Source organism: Dermacentor albipictus, chromosome 6 (assembly GCF_038994185.2).
Source record: "Dermacentor albipictus isolate Rhodes 1998 colony chromosome 6, USDA_Dalb.pri_finalv2, whole genome shotgun sequence".
Lineage (NCBI taxonomy): Eukaryota > Metazoa > Arthropoda > Arachnida > Ixodida > Ixodidae > Dermacentor > Dermacentor albipictus.
Window position 1 is genome coordinate 5122248 of NC_091826.1, and position 20702 is coordinate 5142949.

General features: G+C 45.2%; 1 protein-coding gene across 10 annotated transcripts in view; it reads right to left on the reverse strand.

Moving 5' to 3' along the window:
• Window positions 1–6499: 6499 nt before the first annotated feature.
• The window catches only part of LOC135921811 (probable ATP-dependent RNA helicase DDX43), a 260397-nt gene continuing 246194 nt past the window's right edge, over window positions 6500–20702 (reverse strand). For 9 of the 10 annotated variants that reach the window (XM_070539820.1, XM_065456144.2, XM_065456146.1 and 6 more), the window contains one exon: window positions 6500–6896. In XM_070539820.1, the coding sequence (XP_070395921.1) occupies window positions 6677–6896 (220 nt within the window). In that variant the 3' untranslated portion in view covers window positions 6500–6676. Of the gene's footprint in view, window positions 6897–15981; window positions 16086–20702 lie in introns of all 10 variants that reach the window. The other variant, XM_065456145.1, reaches the window with a different exon arrangement.

Here is a 20702-nt window from a genome sequence, read left to right on the forward strand (position 1 = left end):
GCAGAGGTAACTCCTTGAATGCTTTCTTCACAGCAAAAACTCACAAACTCGGTATCCCTTTTAGGACCATTATTAGTGAAAACGGAACCTGGCAGCAATGTGTCAGCCGCTTTCTGCTAAGTAAACTTAAGTCGATAAAAGTGAACGACCCCTACCTGACCAAAAAATCCCAAGAAGTTACGAACTTTCTCCGGAATAACTGCCGTGTCGTTTATGCTTTCTCTGTGGATGTTGAGGATTTATTTTATTCCGTCCCTCAACCTGAACTCTTAGTTGCTGTGAAGGAAGCTGTCGAAAATTCAGGCGAACTCTCTTTTCAGTCCACAGCAGGAGTGTCTCTTGATGATTTTTTAAAGCTTTTAGAATTTTACCCGAGTGTCACTTTTATCCTTTTTGACAAGCAGCCTTTTTTGCAGCGCAATGGAATTTGTATAGGGTCCTGTGTTGCACCTATCTTGTGCGACATCTTTTTAGCCCATGTTGATCGCCTTTCGGATCGAGATTTTATTGGAGGCCCGGTTTTAAAAGTTTTTAGGTATGTCGACGATTTTTTGATCATTTTAAAAGATCGTAAAGACATTTCTTTTGAAGATTCTGTACAACAAGTCTTAATTACCTTTAATGACCATGGTAAAGGCCTGGCTTTTACCCATGAACTTCCGCAATATGGCGAGATACATTTTTTAGACCTCAGGCTGAGGATAACTAAGGGACACACCTGTTGGACGTATTTCCCACGTGCAAAGAAAGAACTTTTGCCCTATGAATCATCCCACTCAAAGACCGTGAAAAGAGCTATTGCATCGCTCTGCATGGAATCGGCGCTTCAAAAGTCGTGCCCGCACGAAATGCTTTTTAGTTTTGACTATCAGGTTCGCAGGCTATTGGCCGCAGGCTTCCCTTGCTCGGTCCTCGTAGCTGTCGCTGATACCCTCCTCAAGAAATTTGGGCCCCGACGAATGAAGGCTGCACCTGAACGCGTGAAGACCAAACCTGAGGTGATGCCTTACATTCATAAGGTTTCACACAACCTCAAAAAAGTGGCCAGCAGGCACAACGTGCCGCTTGTTTTTTCTGCGCCAAACAAGTTGGCGAGGCTGTGCCCCCGCATCTGCGGTGAAGGTCAGCGTGGTTGCAAAAAGCAGCGTGAAGATGTCTTCGTCAGGTGTGCCCTAGGAGTGGTATACCTTACTCCCCTGTCCTGCGGCAAGTGCTATATCGGGCAGACGGGGCGTTGCCTCAATGACCGCTTAAGGGAACACTCTCAAAACATAAAAAAACAAGACAAACTTGCGAATTTAGTATCGCATGTGATGGTTTGTGAGTGCGTGCCACGGTTTAAAGAAGCAAAGGTTCTGGGCAGATGTGCAAGTGCAAAAGCTAGAGTTTTGCTGGAAGCTTTCCACATACAAAAAAAGGCGGGTCTGTGCATCAGTGATGCTTCAATAAATTTGTACTCGGCTGAGCGCACACTTCTGGGGAAATGTGAAAAACCATAACGGTATGGCTTTTCTTCAATTGGTCATGTGTTCACTTCTTGCTGCTCGGGACTTTTATCATCTTGCTTCGCGTGCATGACATTGTTTTCGATATGGCGATAAAGAAGGCTGGTGTAGTTCGGTTGTGCGCATGTGTTGTGATTCATTTAAATATAGAATTTTTGCGAAAAATAAACCAGTTGTCAGTAGCGTTTCTTCGTCGTCGTGTCGTCTTTTCTTCGTGTGTCCGTTCCTTTTTAGCGCTACCATCAGTTTTAAAGAATGCATCACCAACTAGCCCAGCACCAAGTTTTATTGATGTATCCAACTATAGAGACGGACAACAGATTCCGCAAGTCAACCACATACGCATTCTTGGGCTCCTAATCGAAGCCACCGTATGCCACGGACACACGATCAAACACTTAACCGCCAAAACCAAAAACATGATCAGACTCATCCACAGAGTCTCGGGGCGCAGGAAGGGTCTCTGCGAAGATAACCTACTGCGCGTGTACTACGCGTTCCTTATAAGTCACATTAATTACGTCGCCTCTGCCCACAACTGGGCGAAAATAGAAAAGACGAAGCTAAACACACTCATGCGCAAGAGCATCAAACAGGTCTTGGGCATTCCACAAAGAGCAAGTACAGCAAAGGTTGACCAGCTAGGCATGCACAACAACATCGACGAAGTGATCGAGGCTCAGACTATGGCGCAAATACTCCGCCTATCCTCGTCCAAAGCTGGTAGGCTAATCCCAAATGAAGCCAATGTCTCCCTATCTCGAGCACGCGGTTACCCTACCGAGCGAAATTAGAGACAAATACAAAGTCTCACCGTTTCCCAGAAACGTCCACCCACAACACAACATGGGTAGGCGCCAGGCCCGCGCCCGCGCAATTCTCGACCGCATCGACGCGGATCGTGAAGCCACCGCATTTGTGGACGCGGCCCAGTAAGGCAGCACATCCACTTTCGCAATAGCAGTCGTGGACTGCAACGGAACGCTACGATCATCCGCATCGGTTAAAACGAGCACCAGCGCTAAAGCCGAACAAATAGCCGTAGCCATCGCCATGGCAGACCCCACATTTACTTAAGTCTTCACGGACTCGCGTGCCACAATTCGGGCCTACGAATGCGGCAACATATCTAAAGAAGCAGCGCGTATACTACTAGCGAACTCAAAAGAGGGCAAACGGTGCCTCTGCTGGTACCCCGTTCACATGGGGAAAGACATTCACCCGCAAAAAGCTAACCTCAATGAAACGGCCCACGACCGTGCGCGAGAACTTGCCCGCCACGACGGTCCCACGGCCTCCAAGGGGCTGGACATCCAGTTTAATGACCCGCTGCTCACTTACCAAGAAATCACCTCCCACTATCAGACACGGAGAACCAAATTCCCGCTCCCACACGCCAAACTCGAACGCGTGCAGGCAGCCGCGTTTCGAACGCTACAAACGTACTCGTATCCGTCACGAGGCCTACTAAGCCACTACAACTCAGAAATCTCGGCAAATCGCCCAGACTGCCCAGAACTTTACTGCTCACTCTCGCACTTGCTATGGCAATGTACCGCGTTACCAAAGGGCCCTCTCTCCAGTGAGGCCGAATGGGAAGAATCCCTCAAAAGCCCGGCTATCAAATACCAACTCAAGGCCGTCCAGAGGGCCCAAGCACTGGCGGAGCGTCACCACGTTCCCGTCCCGACTTGGGCCTCGCCTACGGTTTAAGCCGGAGGAGTACCCCACCTGGGATCTTCAACGGCTTGAAACTCCTCAGGACATCAATAAAGTTATCAAGTACCTGAATGAAGGCCTTCGACGGCCACCACAGGGTTTTCCATCAACATTGAAGATCTCTTCTACTCTATACCTCCTGTAGGTTTGCTTGCTGCAGTAAGGCAGCAAATACAAGAAACTGGTGAAGTCGGCTTTCTGAATATGGCAGGGGTGAGCACAGAGAACTTTCTTGAACTGTTAAACTTCTATCTGAGCTCCACTGCCATCGAAATTAATGGAAAATATTATGTGCGGAAGGCTGGGATTTGTATTGGTTCTTCAGTTGCACCTATTCTCTGGGACATATTTTTATCAGCGTTCGATCAGCGGGTTGAACAACGAATTTCTGGTCAACAGGTGTCGTGCATATTCAGATATGTAGACAATTAGCTAGTCATACTTCATCTGTCTGCACAGGATTACCTTGGTGATGCTGCTAATTCCGTTAAATAAATATTTGAATCCGCATCCGGAGGCCTCACCTTTACCCATGAGTTGGCCAGTGGTCACTGCCTACAGTTCCTGGTCCTGAAGCTTCCCTTCACCGCTAAACACATCTGTTGTTCTTACAATGCGAGGACAAAGAAGACTCCACTGCTGCTTGAAAGTGCGCATTCCAAGCTTGTTAAGCACGCTACTATTACCCTAGCCTGTAAGTTCGCCCTGGAAAAATCCTGCGAGGTTAAAATAGAAACTAGCTTCAATTAGCAAGTGCAGCACTTCCTTTCGGTTGGATACCTGGAGAAGTTACTCAACGGCACGTGTGAAAGTCTCTTGCAGAAACTTAAAGGTTGCAAAAAACAGAAAGAGACTTTCAAGAAAGATGAACTGCAGGTTATGCTCTACATTCATCGCCTTTCGCTCAAGATTAAAAAAGTGGTGATCCATTACGAAGCCAAGGTCATCTTCTTGGCACTTTGTAAACTCTGAAGAGTGTGCCATTCGGTGACACCAGAAAATGAGAGTAGGCCGCAGTGCACAACGAAGCACGATAAGAATTTCTGCGAGTGTATTTGTGGGGTGGTTTATCTAATTCCGCTTACCTGTGACAGGGGCTATATCGGATAAACGGGTAGGCGTTTCAATGAAAGGGCACGTGAACATAACTGGCATGCAAAGAATAACACAGGAGGCACATAAGCCTAACATTGTGAAGGATGCAAAGGTAAAGGGTGAGGGTAAGCAAAAGACTCTTTGCAAACAGATCTTGGAAAACACGGCCTTTTAGTTTAGATCGAGAGACCAGACCGAAAGAGAGATTGTCGAAGCATTCCACTTCGTAAAATTTAGTGACAAGAGTGTGAACACGCCATCTATTTCGCTTCTACATCAAGAAATTGCTTTTCTGAAAAGCCACTGGTAAAAAAAGGAAGCTTTGCAGACGGTTTGTTTGGCTTTTCCATGTATGTAATCGCTCATGAGTTCAGGCTGAGCTTCACCATATTTTACCGTGTTTTATTACTCTTCCCTCACACTATTTTCACAAGTTTTCAGGTTTATAATACCGTATTTACACGACTGTAAGTCGACCCCCCCCCTCCCCCCATATTGCGTGGGACAGGGAAAAAAAGAAAAGAGCGTACCTGAGGGAACATTTTATAATGAAACTTTATCAGTAGCTGGCATGGTCACTGGACTACTCATCTTCACTTGTGCCATTGTCCTCACTAGTGCTGTTATTGCCATCGCTGCTAAGGTCCAACAAGCGTCGTCGTACAGCGAAATTCCACCTTTGGCAAATGACTGCACCATGACATATTGTGGAACAGCAGCTCATGGCGAATGCACCCAACCACACGCACTCGTCAGGGAGGCTCTTTTGACAGGTCCGGTTGGCGTAAGTTTGTGGTCTTCTGTCACCAGCCACTCGTATTAACGGCAGAGCAGGTCCTTAAAAGGCGAAGATCTGGGCTTGTTTCATGACCATGACGCACTTCACTGGCAGGCACCGATCATGCATTTCAGCGACGTACGCTGTAAGCTTGGCCTACAGCTCTGGAAGGCGTCCCGACTTTGGCCCATGAGAAATTCTTTGCTTACTGTCACAGGTGAAAATTTTGCTTTGCTGCAGTCACCACTCTCGCACCACTCATTCAGAAACATAGAACCTGCGGCCTGCTGCACAGCGATTTGATTCTTCGGCGCAAAAGATGGCAGCCCTCTTGAACGCTGCTGTGAACGAGCGCCAAATGTGTAGTGGCTTGGAGCACTTATGACGACTGAGGAAGCATGGAAGTAGCACGTAGCCGGCAGTCAAGTCGAATGCATCAAACTAAGAGCTACAGGTTAAGAGAAGCATGTGACTGGCGTCTGCTCTTCCATGAACTATCTATACTCCCTGCCAGTGCCGCCATTCTGAGGGTGCCGCCGTGAATGGAAGAGTGACACTTTCATCAACTATCAGCACCCCCCCCCCCCCCCCCATGAATATTGTGTGCACTGTAAAACTCAAAAAAATGTTGAAAAATCCTTCCAAAAAGTGAACAAACGTGTCGGATAGCGAAAAGCTACAGGTAGGACCATAGAGCAAACATAAAATTGGAACTATGTTTTAGCTCTCCTGATATCTTGTTGGTCTCACTTTTTTGGTGGTGCCATGTTTTGGTTTCGATTGTAAGTCGAGGGCCCCACTTCAGATTTTCAAATAATAAAAAAAATAGATTGACTTAGAATAGTGTAAATACAGTAGCGTCACCTTAACCTTTACTTTGGTTTATTGTCTTTTTCATTCTGTTATTGTCATTGTCTTTTGTTCCTTCTTATCTAACTCATGATGACCTTGTTTTAACCAAGTTATATACGTACCATTGAGCTTTTTCATTACCTCACTCGTCGCCTACACTTCGGTGACTGCTAAGACATGTGCTGTCTTCGTTTCTTTTGACTGCTCAATGTTTATGTGTAGCATAGATTGTTTCCCATCTTTTTCTCCCTATGCTTATTCGGTACAAGCAGTGTTACACAGTCTGCAGAGTTCTCCTATGTTATCTGCACAAGTGTGAGTGATGATGGGGTCACAGGCCTGGGATCTTGCTTGAAATAGCCTACGCTTTGATTTTCACGAATAAACAATCTGCAGTCTGTGCTTGTGGTGTGTTGTGTGCTCCTTGCACTTGCCCTCGTTTTTTTTTTTTTTTTCATGCAGTTTTAACCTTCCTTCATATAGAATAGCATATAGTGCATACATGATCATGGCAGAGTCCTATAAAATCAGCACACACCACATGACGTCGTTGATGTTCCAATGTCTTTAATGCACCCAGAGGCAACATAATTAAGGAATGTAGACAATGCAAGTTGTAATGCAGTCTTCAACAAACTGTTAGTACAGAGTCCAAAAAAAAGCTGTGGATGATGTTGAACACACCAAGTATTTGTAAGCAGTTGACGAGTTGACCCCGAATGTCCTCCTACCACCGAGAGCGATTATACCGACCTCGTCTGCCACCTCTGTCCATTCCAAAAGCACGGTTCTCCTCGTCGCGTCGCTTTTTCCAGGCATCAAAACGGTCAGCCATTGTGTACAGAGCTTGAGGAACATCTTGGTTAGCCTCTTCCAGGATACTGATCAGCTCACGAGCTTGTCTCCAATTCTCACGGGTTACTAATGTGATTGACTCACCGCGACGCCTGCCAGGAAATAAAGAATGTTCAATTCAGTAAGAGAGGTACAATAATGTTTACTAAACATGATTGTTTCAGCAGACAGCAAATCAGCGTGCAAAGAAAATGGCACAAAGGTCCCTGCAACGCTTTTATAAGGCCACCATTTTTTCTTTTTAGTATCTCTGCATGTCACAAAGGCAGAAACAAAAATAAATATGGAATGCTCAAAACACAAGCAAATGCACAACTGCCCCAAACAATTTTATGTGGCTCTCCATTTCACTCTGCTATGCTGAGATAGGGTGATAGCAGAGGCACTGTCCTAGAATTATTCTAGGTCTGTGACGAAGTTCTTTTCTCTATGTAAAGGCAACTCTAGCAGAAGTACTACAGTGGCCTAGAATACTGGAAGAGTAGCTCACTCTCCAAGCGAATATATACATTGGTAGGGTGAGCTTCGACATGGGAGAGTGTGAAGCTCTGCAGTGGAAAGCTGCAGTAGGCGATGCTGTTACATCCCTGTTAATTCACATGAGCTGCTCGGGTAGTGGTGGGCTACTCGCATAATGCATGCCATGTAGAGTTGTTAACCAGTAGGAAATGATAGGAATTCTGCTACAGGAAATAGTAGGAAATAGTAGGAATTCTGCTATGTAGAATTCTGCTACAGGAAATAGTAGGAAATAGTAGGAAATAGGAGATAGTAGGAATTCTGCTACACCTAGCTGCACAAAGTAAGCCTTTGTATGTTAACAAAATTTGTTGCTGGGCTATTTGGTTCATGCTTAACAATTGAATACTGGTAAGCACAATTCTAAGACAGGACAGAAGATAGACACAGAAGCACAGGACAAGCGCGATGGTCTATACAAAAGTGGCTGTTGCAGCAGCTATTTGTTCGCGCAGTTCTGCATGTGTGGGATGTTATAAGAGGCAAGGTGTATCATGACAAGCACAGAAAATGATACACATACTCTACAGAACATGTGGCTGGGCTAGTCTGTACTTACTTAATGGCATGATGTAGTGCAAGGGACCAACCACATAGAAGATATACACAGAAAAGGTCACAGGCACTTGTGATGGCGTGTGCCTGTGGCGTGTTCTGTGCGTCTCTTCTTTATGGTTGGGCCTTTGCACTACATGTGACAGATACTCTACCACAGAAAGAGCAAGAAAAGGCAGGTGGGCAAGAAAATATAGCAGACATGTAGTACATGATTACACATCATGATGACGCTGTGCCTCTTGTCTCTTCTGATACTATGACAGTCAGCCTCTGCGCTTGTGTGCACAACTGGCCAGACGAGAAACACATACATTGTGGAGGGGTGCATGAACTGTGCTGACTGGCTCGAGTCATGCACACCTGTCTATTACGGGAAGTGACAGCTGCGTGCCCTTTAGTATACAGTGATGTGGTTACTGATCCCATCTCCCCCTCCATTAACAAAACGAGCAGAGACCATCATTTCAATAACAAATGTGCACGCAATTTTACGGAGAAAAACACTGCACTGGTCTATGTATTCTGTTACCCTGGCAGGGCAACTTAGTTACCTGCATTCCTTCCTGGTACTGCGGTGCACTTTGCATGCTCTGTGGTTGGAATTCTTCCCAAATGCTCGCATCAGGTACCTGCTGTTGAATGACATTGCTGGGCTTTGGAGTCAATTTGGATTTTGACTGAGTGCTGGAGCCCGAGTTGCTGTTTGATAACTGGGTGCTGCTCCCCTGCCCAGGCACTTGATCTGCAGGTCAGATGTGATCCTGATGGTGGTTCCACTAATGCCCATCTTCAAGCTGCGGGTCTACTGAAGAATTATGCTGCCTCGTGACTACTGCAGGTACCCACATAGAGCCTAGGCAGAAATATTTGGCATAAACCTGATTGCCAGGTTGATTGTGGTTTTGAGATTTCACTTTATGGTCACATCTGATTTTCTGTTTCAACTGCTTCTGTAAAGCTGCTGACTGCAAGTCAGGTTGCAGAAGGTCTATAGCAGCCTTCAGTTTGATAACATTGGATCTCTGGCAGTGACCCCAGTAACAACGTTGGACAACAACGTTTGGGGCTACAACCTTTCAAGCATCAACACCTCAGCTGGACATTGTCCAGTAAATTCTTCAATCCGCAGCGGTAGATGGCTCAATCCATCAGCGTGTGCAATAATAGAGCGTAAAGTGATACCCAAAAATGAGTTGAGACCGCCATAGCACTCTTGAAGAGCAATATTTACGAATGCACGTTTTCTCCTACTAAGCCCTACAATGGCACGTGGTCTGTGACGGCTCTGAAATGCTGACTCCACAAATATTGTCTAAACTTGGTGATGCCAAGTAGTAGGCCGAGGGCCTCTTTGTGCAGTTGACTAATTCCTTTCAGCAGCAACTAAACTGCATTATGTGCAGGCAACAAGACAGTCTTCCTCAGAGTGTTCCGGCTGTGCCAGGAGCGTGCCAAGACCATATGCCGATGCATCACAAATCGAGACAGACAGCTTAGCTGGATCAAAATGTGCCAAGACTGTGTCTGAAGCTAGCAGTTCCTTGCTTCTTCGAAATGCCAACTCTTCTACAGTTGTCCAGCCCCAGCGGGACCCAGCTACCAGCAATCTGTGTAAAGAATTTAGAACAGGTTGCTGGTAGGCATAAACCTTCTGTAGTAGTTGATCAAGCCTAGATAGCTCTGTAGCTTCTTAACGTTCTGGGAAGCTGGGGATGCTAGTACAGTCTGTCTTGGATGGGTTTGGGCAAAGGCCCTCTGCACTGATGCTGTGGCCCAGGTAATCCGCTTCTGGAACCAAAAACCTGCACTGAGACAGCTTCAGTCGCAGCCCTGCTTCTCTGAGCCATTCAAGAAATTGGCCCACGTTCGCCCATCATCAACACGTTATCAGAGTACCCAGTTACAGGGTCGTGTACGTGCAAGAGGCTTTTCATGTCTTTATGAAATATTGCCGGTGCTGATGACACTCTGAAAGGTGGTGTTGCAAACTGGTACAAGCCCTTGGAGGTGTTGACTGTGACATACTTGAGAAAGCTGGGGTGCAGGTTGACTTGCTGGTATGCATCTTGGAGACCAAGCTTTGCGAATTTGATGCCTCCCATTAGTCTGAACAGCTCTTTCATAGGCGGCATCGGCTACGTTTCTAGTACCGTGACTCGATTTATTGTTGCTTTAATATCGCCGCACTATCATACTAGACCATCCCATTTCAATACAGGGAATATAGGGCAGATTGTGATGACTTAATCGGCTGGATGATCCCTTCACGTTCCATTTTCTGTAGTTATTCAAATACTTTACCCCAAATTGCAAACAGGATCGCCTGGGGCTTCAGAAATCCCAGCTTTGTATTTTCCTAAACAGTAATCTGTGCTGCAACACCACGCAAGGTACCTATGTCGTCAGTGAAACCTTTGCGAGATTGGCTTACCGCATCTTCCACTGCTGCTACGGTGTAGACATTTTTTGGCTTGGCGATACTCAGCTGAAGCTCTCGCATCCAGCTTTGACCAAAACTTTTTGGGCACGGCTCCTTAAAGAACAATGGAAAAATGCCCCCCCCCCTCCCCGCCCCGCCTTAATTGCCTGGCCTCACAGTTGCTTTACACTTCCCCTTGACAGGCTTTATGTCACAAAAGGAACTCCAGAGCTTTACTTCCGAGGGCTGTAGCGCTGTTGTAGGAAATAGTTGCCTTTAAACTTTTCTTTGCTAATTGTTGAGACCCTAACGTCTGTGGCCAATTCTATTTCTATCATGATGCCAGTGACACCGATTCTGGCTCTTGAAGTGGCCACAGATCATACACCTCTTATTTTTCCACCGGCTGTCCTTGACATCTCTCAAGCTCATCTACATTGTGCACTTGACAAGTCCCACACCGATGCACTGTTTCTTCCAGTATGTTGGTTGCTTTGCAGACTCTGGCCAAGTGTCCCTTTTGCCTGCATTTGTAGCATACACTGCTGCTGAATCTGCAGCAGTAGGCTGTCTGATCTTTCCACAACAGAAACAGCTATTTTGCTGTCTGGACATCACAACATTTGCAGTTGCTTGGCTCAGTTTGGTAGATGTAGCCACTGAGGTTGTCTCTTGCGTGGATAATGCGTGGGCGTAATTTTTTGCTGCCCCCATAGCCACGACCGTATTCTTCACAGTAAAGTTTAAATCGACAGTTTTTCCAACAACCGAGTCTGCATAGGAACATCGCTAATACCAGAGACAGGTTAATCTGGTCACGAAGCATTTAGTCACGAAAAGTAGTGAAGCTGGAGTTGTCGACTAGTTTCTTCAATGCTGCAACGAAATCGCTTATGGCCTCACCAGTATGCCGGTGTTGTGAAAAAAAAATCTGAAAATTGCCATAACTTCAGGCGCTTCCGATACATAGTGTTCGCCGAGTACCTTGAGCATTGTGTCCAAACTCTTGTCAGCTGGCTTGCTTAGTGCGACCAGGTTCTGTTCCACAGCACCTCAGGAACACAGCTGTCTTCTTAGTGTCAAAAACATTGTTTACCACAAAGTAAAGTGCCATTTGCTCACCTGGGGCCACCACTTCAAAAGCTTCCAATTTACGAGATGGCTGGCATAGCCGCTGACATTGACACAATTCATCCTTGTCACCGCTTTTTACAACCAGCCCCGTGCCTGTGCGCACAGCAGGGCAAAACGAGGAACATGTACAGGCTCGTCCACTCTTAGGGTGAACACGGCTCACCGTGGCCGTGCTCCGCGGGGCGCCAGTGCGTCCGGCGCGGCGGCGCATCGAAGCGAAGCGGCGCAGGCGCATACGGACCCAGGGGAGGTGCTTCGCGTCGTCTACTACAGCGCTGGAGCGCGCCGCATCTTGCTTTGCTGTACACTTCGCTAGACCCAGGTGACTGAGTGCCTGAGGCGGCATTGCAGGAAGGCGCACTTCACTAACTTAAGCATTTTCCAGCTGGTTCCGTCTACAGCTCGTGAACAGCCTGCTTAATCAATATACATAAACAGAAGCAAGCTTCTCATCACATATGTCACTTAGCATGTTTTTCATATGTGATGAGGGTAAAAATTAATAATCATTTTTTCGCGCTCTTTATTAGGCTGGGGCCCTCTTATTTTACTCTCACAGCACTTGGTGTAGTGCATACTGAGAAACCTATTAGGCGCGCTCTTGGTTGGAGTCATCATGGGATGAGCCTAGGGCGCCGTTTCGTGCATGTCTGTATGCTAGAACGAATGTGCTTAATTGACTTAAGAAAACGACCGAAACCCGCTATAAATTTCGCAGAAAGTTAGAGAGCGATTGTTCAATCACGCATCATCATGTTTGCCATGGATTTTACCATTAAAGAGGGCAATACTATTACTTCGACAACAACTAAGAAGTGATATCTGCTGCTTCGCACTCTCTTATTGATGCGTTAATGTCGCTGGTAGGAGAGCATGGAACGCTTTACGCGATGTAGGAAAGTGCTCTCCCCGGCATAGCAACTTATTTGGCAGCGATTTTACTCCCCCTTTTCAACTTTCTGCATCCTTTAAAATAAGCTAAATTAATTTTTGCTGTCACAGCTTGTGTAAAATCACCGAAGCGGTGCCGGTCCTTTGACGGCTACCTGATGCGAGATGTCGCATTCTCATTGAGGAATTGTCGGTCAATTATTTTATCACATTGATAAGTTGAACTAAAACATATGGCGCCGACGTTTCTTTTTTTTTTGTTTTTTTTCCCTCCTTCGAATCAATGCACGCCGCATGCGAATGCTGTTTCTGTCCGTTTCGAATAGGTAATTAAAGTGGAAAATCTATAATCTACATGTCTGTTTTCTAGTTTAAATTACGTCTTGCCGGGTAATTAAGTCGTTATTTGCTTCTATTTCATTTCAGTACTTCCTCAGAATGGGCCATATGCATATTCTTTGCTTAACTGCATAACTTTACGTGCCTTCATCAGCCAAGCTTAGCCGTGTTAGGCCTACGAGCCATATGTCCACAAGCGAATTCGGAATCAGCGGCATCTAATGAATCAATCCTCATAACACACGCTAGTTGAGAGAAAGTGATAACCGCAGTCACTTCTCTTAGTTAGCGAACTTCACGCGTTACCTCGAATCGAACCCAGTTTAGTGCTAGGTTAGGGCCGTCGCTTCAATGGATGCCGCCATACTTGCTGACGCAAAGCTTTTGGGGCCGCTATTTGGGCTCCCGCTAAATCGGTGAAATAGCGTTCCCAATGCAAAACCCAAATGCAGTTTGCGTCTCGCGCATGCGCAGTGGCTTCGACGTTATTTCTTTGGGGCCCCAAAACGTTTGGGGCCCCTATTCTAAAACTCTCCGTTGTTTCCCATTATATGACCCTGCAGTAATTTGATTACGCAGCTTCAATATTTCTTCGCTACTCTATAGATATGTAAGTGTACAGAAATGTTTAAGCTTTACTGGTTTTGGCAGTTTTCTAAAATTGACAATTGTAAGCATTTGTCTTTTTTTCATCTGTGACAATGCAGCGAGAAACTTCTCTGGAGGGTAATATGGTACAGTGGCTAAGGGCATTCAGTAGCGTAACGGCAGCTGACTGCATGCAGCTGCTGGATAAAAAAGGATTGCCGCGGGACCCATCAAGGCCATCTAGTATTCAGGTTTACTTAAGATTCTAAAAATCTGTTAACAAGCTGCTTTCGTACTCCAGAGCTTCATCGTGAGAGTTTTATGTATGAAATTTTGATCATCAGGAGAATGCAGGAGGTTAGTCATGCACTTCATTTACTCGCAGTCACTTACTGCTGAAATGATAACCTTCTACATAACTTGAATGTTTGCATTTTTATAAAGAAGACAACTAACTGCAAAGAAGCTAAGAACCATGAAAGTGATAAATACCTCATCTAAACCAACGTGAGAGACCTGGACATTGTTAGTGCAATTAGAATGTTTTTTTGCATTCTATTTTTAGGGCGAAGCTTTCTTTGTCTCTTACATCAACTTTCCCACTGCTGCTGGCAGCGGTCTATCCGAACAGCTCTTACTGAATGCGTGAGGAACATTACAAGTAATGTCATCACCACGCTGTCATCATTGTGTCATTGTTATCCTTGCTGGTTGTTGGCTTCAATCTTGCACAATTAGTTATTACCGGATAAAGTTGCAAATAAACAACAGATATAGTGTGAATTACGGTGGCCTGATTAGCAAGCGCAAACAAACAAATACCAGATATTATTATTGCGGAGTAGCTTCCCCTAGAGAAACGAGATGGCGCTATTGATAACGCACTGTTGATAGCTGAATGACGAAGCTCTTATGGCGTACACCTTGACTGAAATGCATCTAATAATTTGGAGGAGCCGCCTGTTACCAACAATATTTTATGGGAAGGGTGTACCAGAATGACTGGGTCAAGGAAAGGCAAAGGGGTAGGCATGCTAATAAGCCGAGTTATGAAGTGGCAAAGGGTAAAAGAGACATGTAAGGAACACTTATTGATTAGCTGCACATGGGAAGGAAAAAAGACATGGCTGGGAGCAGCTTATCTATGGACCGTTAGTGATATCAACATAGAGAATTGATTGACTGTACTATGAACAATATTATTGAGTTCTGAAATACAGGCCAAGCAATATTAGTAGGAGATATGGATGTGCACATGGAACTTCTATATGGATTTACTAATTACAGACGTTCTTTAGTGCCGATTCTGTGCAAGCAACAGAACATTGTAGTAGTTAACAGGAAAAATTGATGTCATGGACAGGTATTGTGGCAATGCAGAAATCAGCCGTCATGAATCGACTGCGTTTTTGTCTTAGAACCTGTTTATATGTGACTAGACCAAATGACTATGAGCAAAACAAGAACAAAGTAAAAGTGGGAGCCAACGTCTCGACAAGTGAATTTGTCTTTTTCAAGGCGACATATGCTTTCCTTGGCACAATATATATAGGTAGGGTTCTTCTAAAAGGAAAAGGGGGCAAGGAGGGTGGGCGAGGCAACGACCAAGGGTGCGTTAGTGGCGAGGATATAGAAATGAAAAGAGAGGTGCGCTATTCAATGTCAGTGGAGGAATGTGAGGTAGCACCGTGTGTCAACCAATTGGCCTGTCACGGTAGGTTAGTTTTTTTCGTAGAAGGGTCCTGGACAAAGAAGGGGGGGGGGGGGGGAGGGAGGGGAATTATCTGCTCCACTGGAATGGTCAGTGAACTACTGTCTAAAGAATAAAAGATGCAGCACCAAATGGTGTTCAGGTAAAAAAAAAATTATATAATGGAATAAATATATAAATAAAAGAACAAAAGAGAGGGAACAAAGAAATGAAAAAACAAAAACACTACGCAACACAATGAAAAATAAATAGGTGCTCTTGCCTAAAGCAGAAAAAAATGTCCCTAACAACATGGTTGCAGGACCTGATGCAATTCAAAATCAGCTAATTAAACAGCTGGGTTCGAAGAGCAAGGCACTGCTGAGTAATGCCCTAGAGCAAGTTATTAAAATGAAGAAAACTTCTTTTGGGTGGCGTGCAAGCAGGATGAACCTTATCTGTAAGGGCAAAGGTGTGGGGGACTTGTATCTCACAGGAGTACTGACAACCATGGGTTCAGGCTCAGCGAGCCACAGGTCTGTGCCAGCCGCCGCCTCGCGCACTCTAGCGTGCCGCTGTGTGTGCACTCAGGCCGCAAAAATGGGGGCACCGAATGCTGCGCACGCAAGAAAATACAGTACTGCCCAAAGTTAGCCGAAACATTTCACGGGAATCAAAGGGGCTCCCGCGTAGGGGAGCCCCATTTTTACAGAAAGGGGTGCTGCTAACACAGAACTGCAGGTGAATAGCTCCCCGTGACATGCCGCTAGGGAAAAGTGCGGCTATGCTGCCTGCTCTTGCGATAACCAATAGGCTCACTCGCGAGAGCTAGGGCAATCTCCATTGGCTTGGGCCTCCGATAAGTGTGGCTCCGTGTAGTATGACCACATGTGTACACTAGGCACGATTCTTCGGCTTAGCATTTGGAAAAGGAGCAGCAAAAGAATGTGCTTGCCCTAGGTTCAAGGCAGTGCAGATGAGCTCAAGTCCGATGCCCATACAAAGGGGCTGGCGGATGAGATGGGAAACGTGTATGTACCGAGTGATGTCCTGGTAAGGTTCCTCTCATGCATGCTCTGCCGATTGTACCAGTTGCACCACCGCGATCGGCCGCACCAAGCGCCACCGCCACAGACCGGTCTGCTGCAAAGGTTGTCCCCGACAACGTCCCGAGTGGAAAGTTAGTTAATTCGGGTTTAATGGCGCAAAAGCGACTAAGGCCATGCTGCGTTTTCTTATAGTCTGTGTAAAAAAACCGGTTTCTTCTAGAAAGCTGAACAAGTCAGTGAAGGGCACCAGCGGTTCATCTCCGAGTATTGAGGTGGGGTGTAGAGGTATTTGTAAGTTATAGAGATTCTGTAAAAGCTTTTGTCTCTGTGTTTCAATATTTGGACATGACATAATAATGTGCATTACTGTGAGTGGTTCATGACACTTCTCGCAAGTTGGCGGGTTTTCGTTTTGAAGTAGAAAATTGTGTGTCAGGTGTGTATGCCCGATTCGGAGTCTACATAGGATCACCTCATAGAAGCGTTGCTGGTGACTTCATGACTTCCATTCGCTGAGCAGGGGTTTTATTGTGTGTAACTTCTTATTTGTGCAAGAGTCCCATTCTAGTTGCCACTTTGATGTCAGGGCCTTATGAATCGCTCGGATACCGTCTTTGTATGGAACTGTTGTTTGCTTTATACCTTTGTGCGCTGCCATGAACGCGCATCTATCGGCTGCTTCATTCCCTGGTATCCCAACTTGGGACCCAGCAGAATCGTAATGTTCTTCCGTATTCATTATAGGCCAACATGTTTAGGATATCACCAAGTAGGGGTTCAGATGCGGAGTTAAGGTTTAGAGCTCTGAGTGCGCTTAGCAAGTCAGTATATATGATAGCATTCATCTGCTTGTCGCTGGTAATTTTTTTTACTGCCATACATATCGCAAGAACTTCGGCGGCAAACACTGAAGAAAAATTATTTATCCGAATGCTATTTTGCCAATTTTTTTGTTATTATTCCGACACCTACGTATTCTTGTGTTTTGAAGCCGTCAGTGTAAAATTCCGTGTAATTTTTATATTTTTCTTGAATAGCTCATAACTCTTGTATTATGTGTTCTTGTGGAATGTCTTTTTTCTTTAGATGTGTTAGTATCCAGTCACATAGCTGTGAAAAGTTGTACCATGGTGGCAATCTTGGTGGCCTTTCAACAACCTGCAGGGCCTCACGTGGAACATCATAAGTTTGACAGTATTCTTCGTGTCGTAAGATTAGTGGCCGAATCATGTTCGGTTTGCTTGTGTAGTGTATCCGTGATTTGCACTGTGTTACGAAGCTGTAGCATATATGTTGTGGTGATGATCGAATTCGTAGTACATAGGAAAGTGTAAGTAGGGCTCTGCGTTGCTGTAAGGAAGGCTCATCGCAGTCAACATATAAACTTTGGACAGGCGATGTTCTGTAGGCACCGCTTACCAGTCGTAGGCCAAGATTATGAACTGGATCGAGTCGCTTGATGTATGACTGCCTAGCTGCACCATAAACTACACTACCGTAGTCGAGGATGCTACGTACGAGGGACCGATATATATGTAGTAGACAAGTTCGGTCAGATCCCCAGTGCTTGTGCGATAGCACCTTGAGGATATTCAATGCTTTATTTGCTTTAATTTTAGTTGTGTTAATGTGGGCCAGGAAGTTCAGCTTTGTGTCAAATGTTACGCCTAAAAATTTGTAGTGTGCTTTGACCGACAAGGTTGTACCATGCAATGTGACAACTGGATTGAAGTGTAACCTTCCGTTCTGGGAGGAGAGAACTGTAACAGTTTTGTCTGTTGAAAAACGGAATCCATTTTTGTCAGCCCATTGTGTAAGGTTATTTATGGTTATTTGTAGTTGTCTTTCTCAAGTGGGTAGACTTGAGGCGCGGCAAGCCACTTGCACATCGTCAACATATACTGAGTGCATAACAGAGGATGGTATGATCTTATTAACAGAGTTCATTTTGATTATGAAGAGTGTCGTGCTCAGAATACAACCCTGTGGAATGCCATTTTCCTGTGTAAATGTGCGTGAAAGTATTGTGCCGAGACGCACCTGAAATGTTCTATTTGCCATAAAGTCAGATAGTTTAGCATTCTGCCATGCACTCCCAAGTCAACCAGGTCTCTTAAAATTCCATACTGCCACGTCGTATCATATGCTTTTTCTAGATCGAAAAATACTGTGAGACAGTGTTGTTTATGTAGAAACGCATTACATATTTCATGTTCTAGTCGTACGAAGTGGTCAGTTGTCGAGCAGCCCTTTCTGTATCCGCACTGGTGCACGTCTATTACATTCCTTGATTCAAGGATGAATGTGAGCCTTATGTTTATGATACTCTCGTAGGATTTGGCTAGACAGCTTGTTAAGGCAATGGGCCTGTAGCTGCTTGGGGACGTTGTGGATTTACCCGATTTCAAAAAAGGCTCTATTACTGCATTTTTCCACTCTGTGGGCATTACTCCAAATTCCCAGATCTTATTGAAAAATTTAAGTGCTTCTGCCGATGCTTGAGAAAGGTGTGCCAACATTGTGTAGCGGACGCGGTCAAGACCTGTTGCTGTTTTTTTACCGGCAGAGATAACCCTGTTCAATTCTTGCATTGTGAGGACGTTATTATAAGGTCCATTTGAAGCCCTAGTAGTGGGCAGTCTCTGTTTCTCCGCCGACTTTTTATATTTTAAGAAATCACTTGAGTAGTTTGCTGAGCTGGAGACCTCGTAAAAATGTTCACCTAATAAGTTGGCCTGGTCCTGTAGTGTTGTTTGTGTGCCTGGACATGTGAGTAGTGGTATTGCGTATGATGTGTACTCTCCTCTAAACTTCCTTACCTGGTTGCACATTCGTTTTGACGTGACCGTATTATTATTTGTAGATACACATTTTTGCCATGACGATTTCTGTGCCTGTCTTTGAATAAATCGTGCTTTGGCTTTGGCCTGTTTGAAATTTAAAAGGTTGCTATAAGTGGGGTGCCTACGTAGGATTCCCCAGGCTTTATTTTGTTCCTTTTTGGCTTCGGTACACTCGTTCGTCCACCAGGGATTTGACCTTTTGTGTACAATACCGGATGACTGGGGTGTTGCCTTTTCTGCAGCAGAGATTATGACTTGAGTGATTTTTTGATTAAGTTCATCAATGCTTAGTTCTTGTGAAAAGACAACTTCCAGTCTCTCGTTTTCCGTAGAAATCGGCCAGTCAGCGAGCTGTAATTTCCACTGGCGTGGCCTAGTGACTAAGGTTGGTGGTGACGATAAAAATTTGATGATTGCAGACAAGTGATCACTGCCATAAGACTTGTCGACGGTTTTCCATGTAAAATCATTAAAAAGAGACGGTGAGCAAAAAGCTAAATCTAAACAACTAAAAGTGCGGGAAGTCAGTGAAAAGTATGTTGGTGCACCTGAATTTAAAAGGCAGATATCATTTGACAGAATAAAACCTTCAACCATTTGCCCTCTTTGGTCAGTTTTGATACTGCCCCAAAGAGTACCGTGAGCATTAAAATCCCCCACTAAAACAAATGGCTCCGGTAATTAACCTGTTATATTTTCTAAGTGTTTAGTGGTAAAATGGGTGTGGGGTGGGATAAAATGCAAGCAAATGGTGATGGTTTTGTGAGTTATAACGGTGACAGCAACGGCTTCTATGTGACTGGTAATTGGAACTTCTCTAATTGCAATACCGTCCTGCACAATAATGGCTACACCACCTGAAAGCCGGTTCATCTGAGTACGGTCGCGCCGTAAAACAGTGAAACCTTTTAAAATATGTTTGTGTTTTTCACCTAGGTTTGTTTCCTGTAAGCATAAGGCCACAGGAGAGAAGTTAAATAACAGGTCTTTAATGTCACCTAAGTTATGTAAAAGACCTCTACAATTCCAGTGAATAATAAAAGCCATTATGAAATTGAAGGGTAAAAAATGGCTTTAACAGTTGAATAGGAGATAGGAAAGATGTTAGGTGACGTAGATCTCAAGAAGGGTGATACAAAGGAGCGATAACCTTAAGGTTATTGCCTTCTTATTTTGGGTGGTTATTGGGATTTTGTCCCTCTCACCGCGCTCGAGAGAGCGCTTGTCCTTCGGTGTCAATGACACCGGGGTTTTTGTGTCGACCTCCATCGCTCTGGCCAAGACACGTGTCTCGGGCCTTGGAGTACGCTTGATTTTAGGGCCCTGCGGGACTGGTGTCTGCAGGGTCTGTGAAGACGATGGAGCAGCGTTGGCTGCTTCCATCACGGGGGCGGGAGGAGTTACTGGGGCAACACTGCACGTGGGCTTGGACGACTCCGGAGGCCTCTGTAATGCTGCCCCCGCCTGCGTCACATCGGCATAACTTTTTCGCGGAAGGTATGATAGCCGCTTTCTGGCTTCAAAGAATGAAATTTTTTCTTTCACAGTTAGTGCAATGACTTCCTTTTCCTTTTTCCAGCATCGGCACGACCGCAAGTAGGCTGGATGGTCTCCTTTGCAGTTAATACAATGTGGGGAAGAAGTGCAGTTTTCAGATTGATGATCATTTGAGCTGCATTTAGCGCAGGCTGTTTGGCCTCAGCATGGATGTGAAGCATGTCTGAACCTTTGGCACTTGAAACACTGTCTTGAATTTGGGATATATGGTCTGACGTTTACTTTTACGTAGCCTGCATCCATAGAGGTAGGCATTATGCTTGTTCCAAATGTAAGTACGACATGTTTTGTAGGGATATCTTGGTCATTTC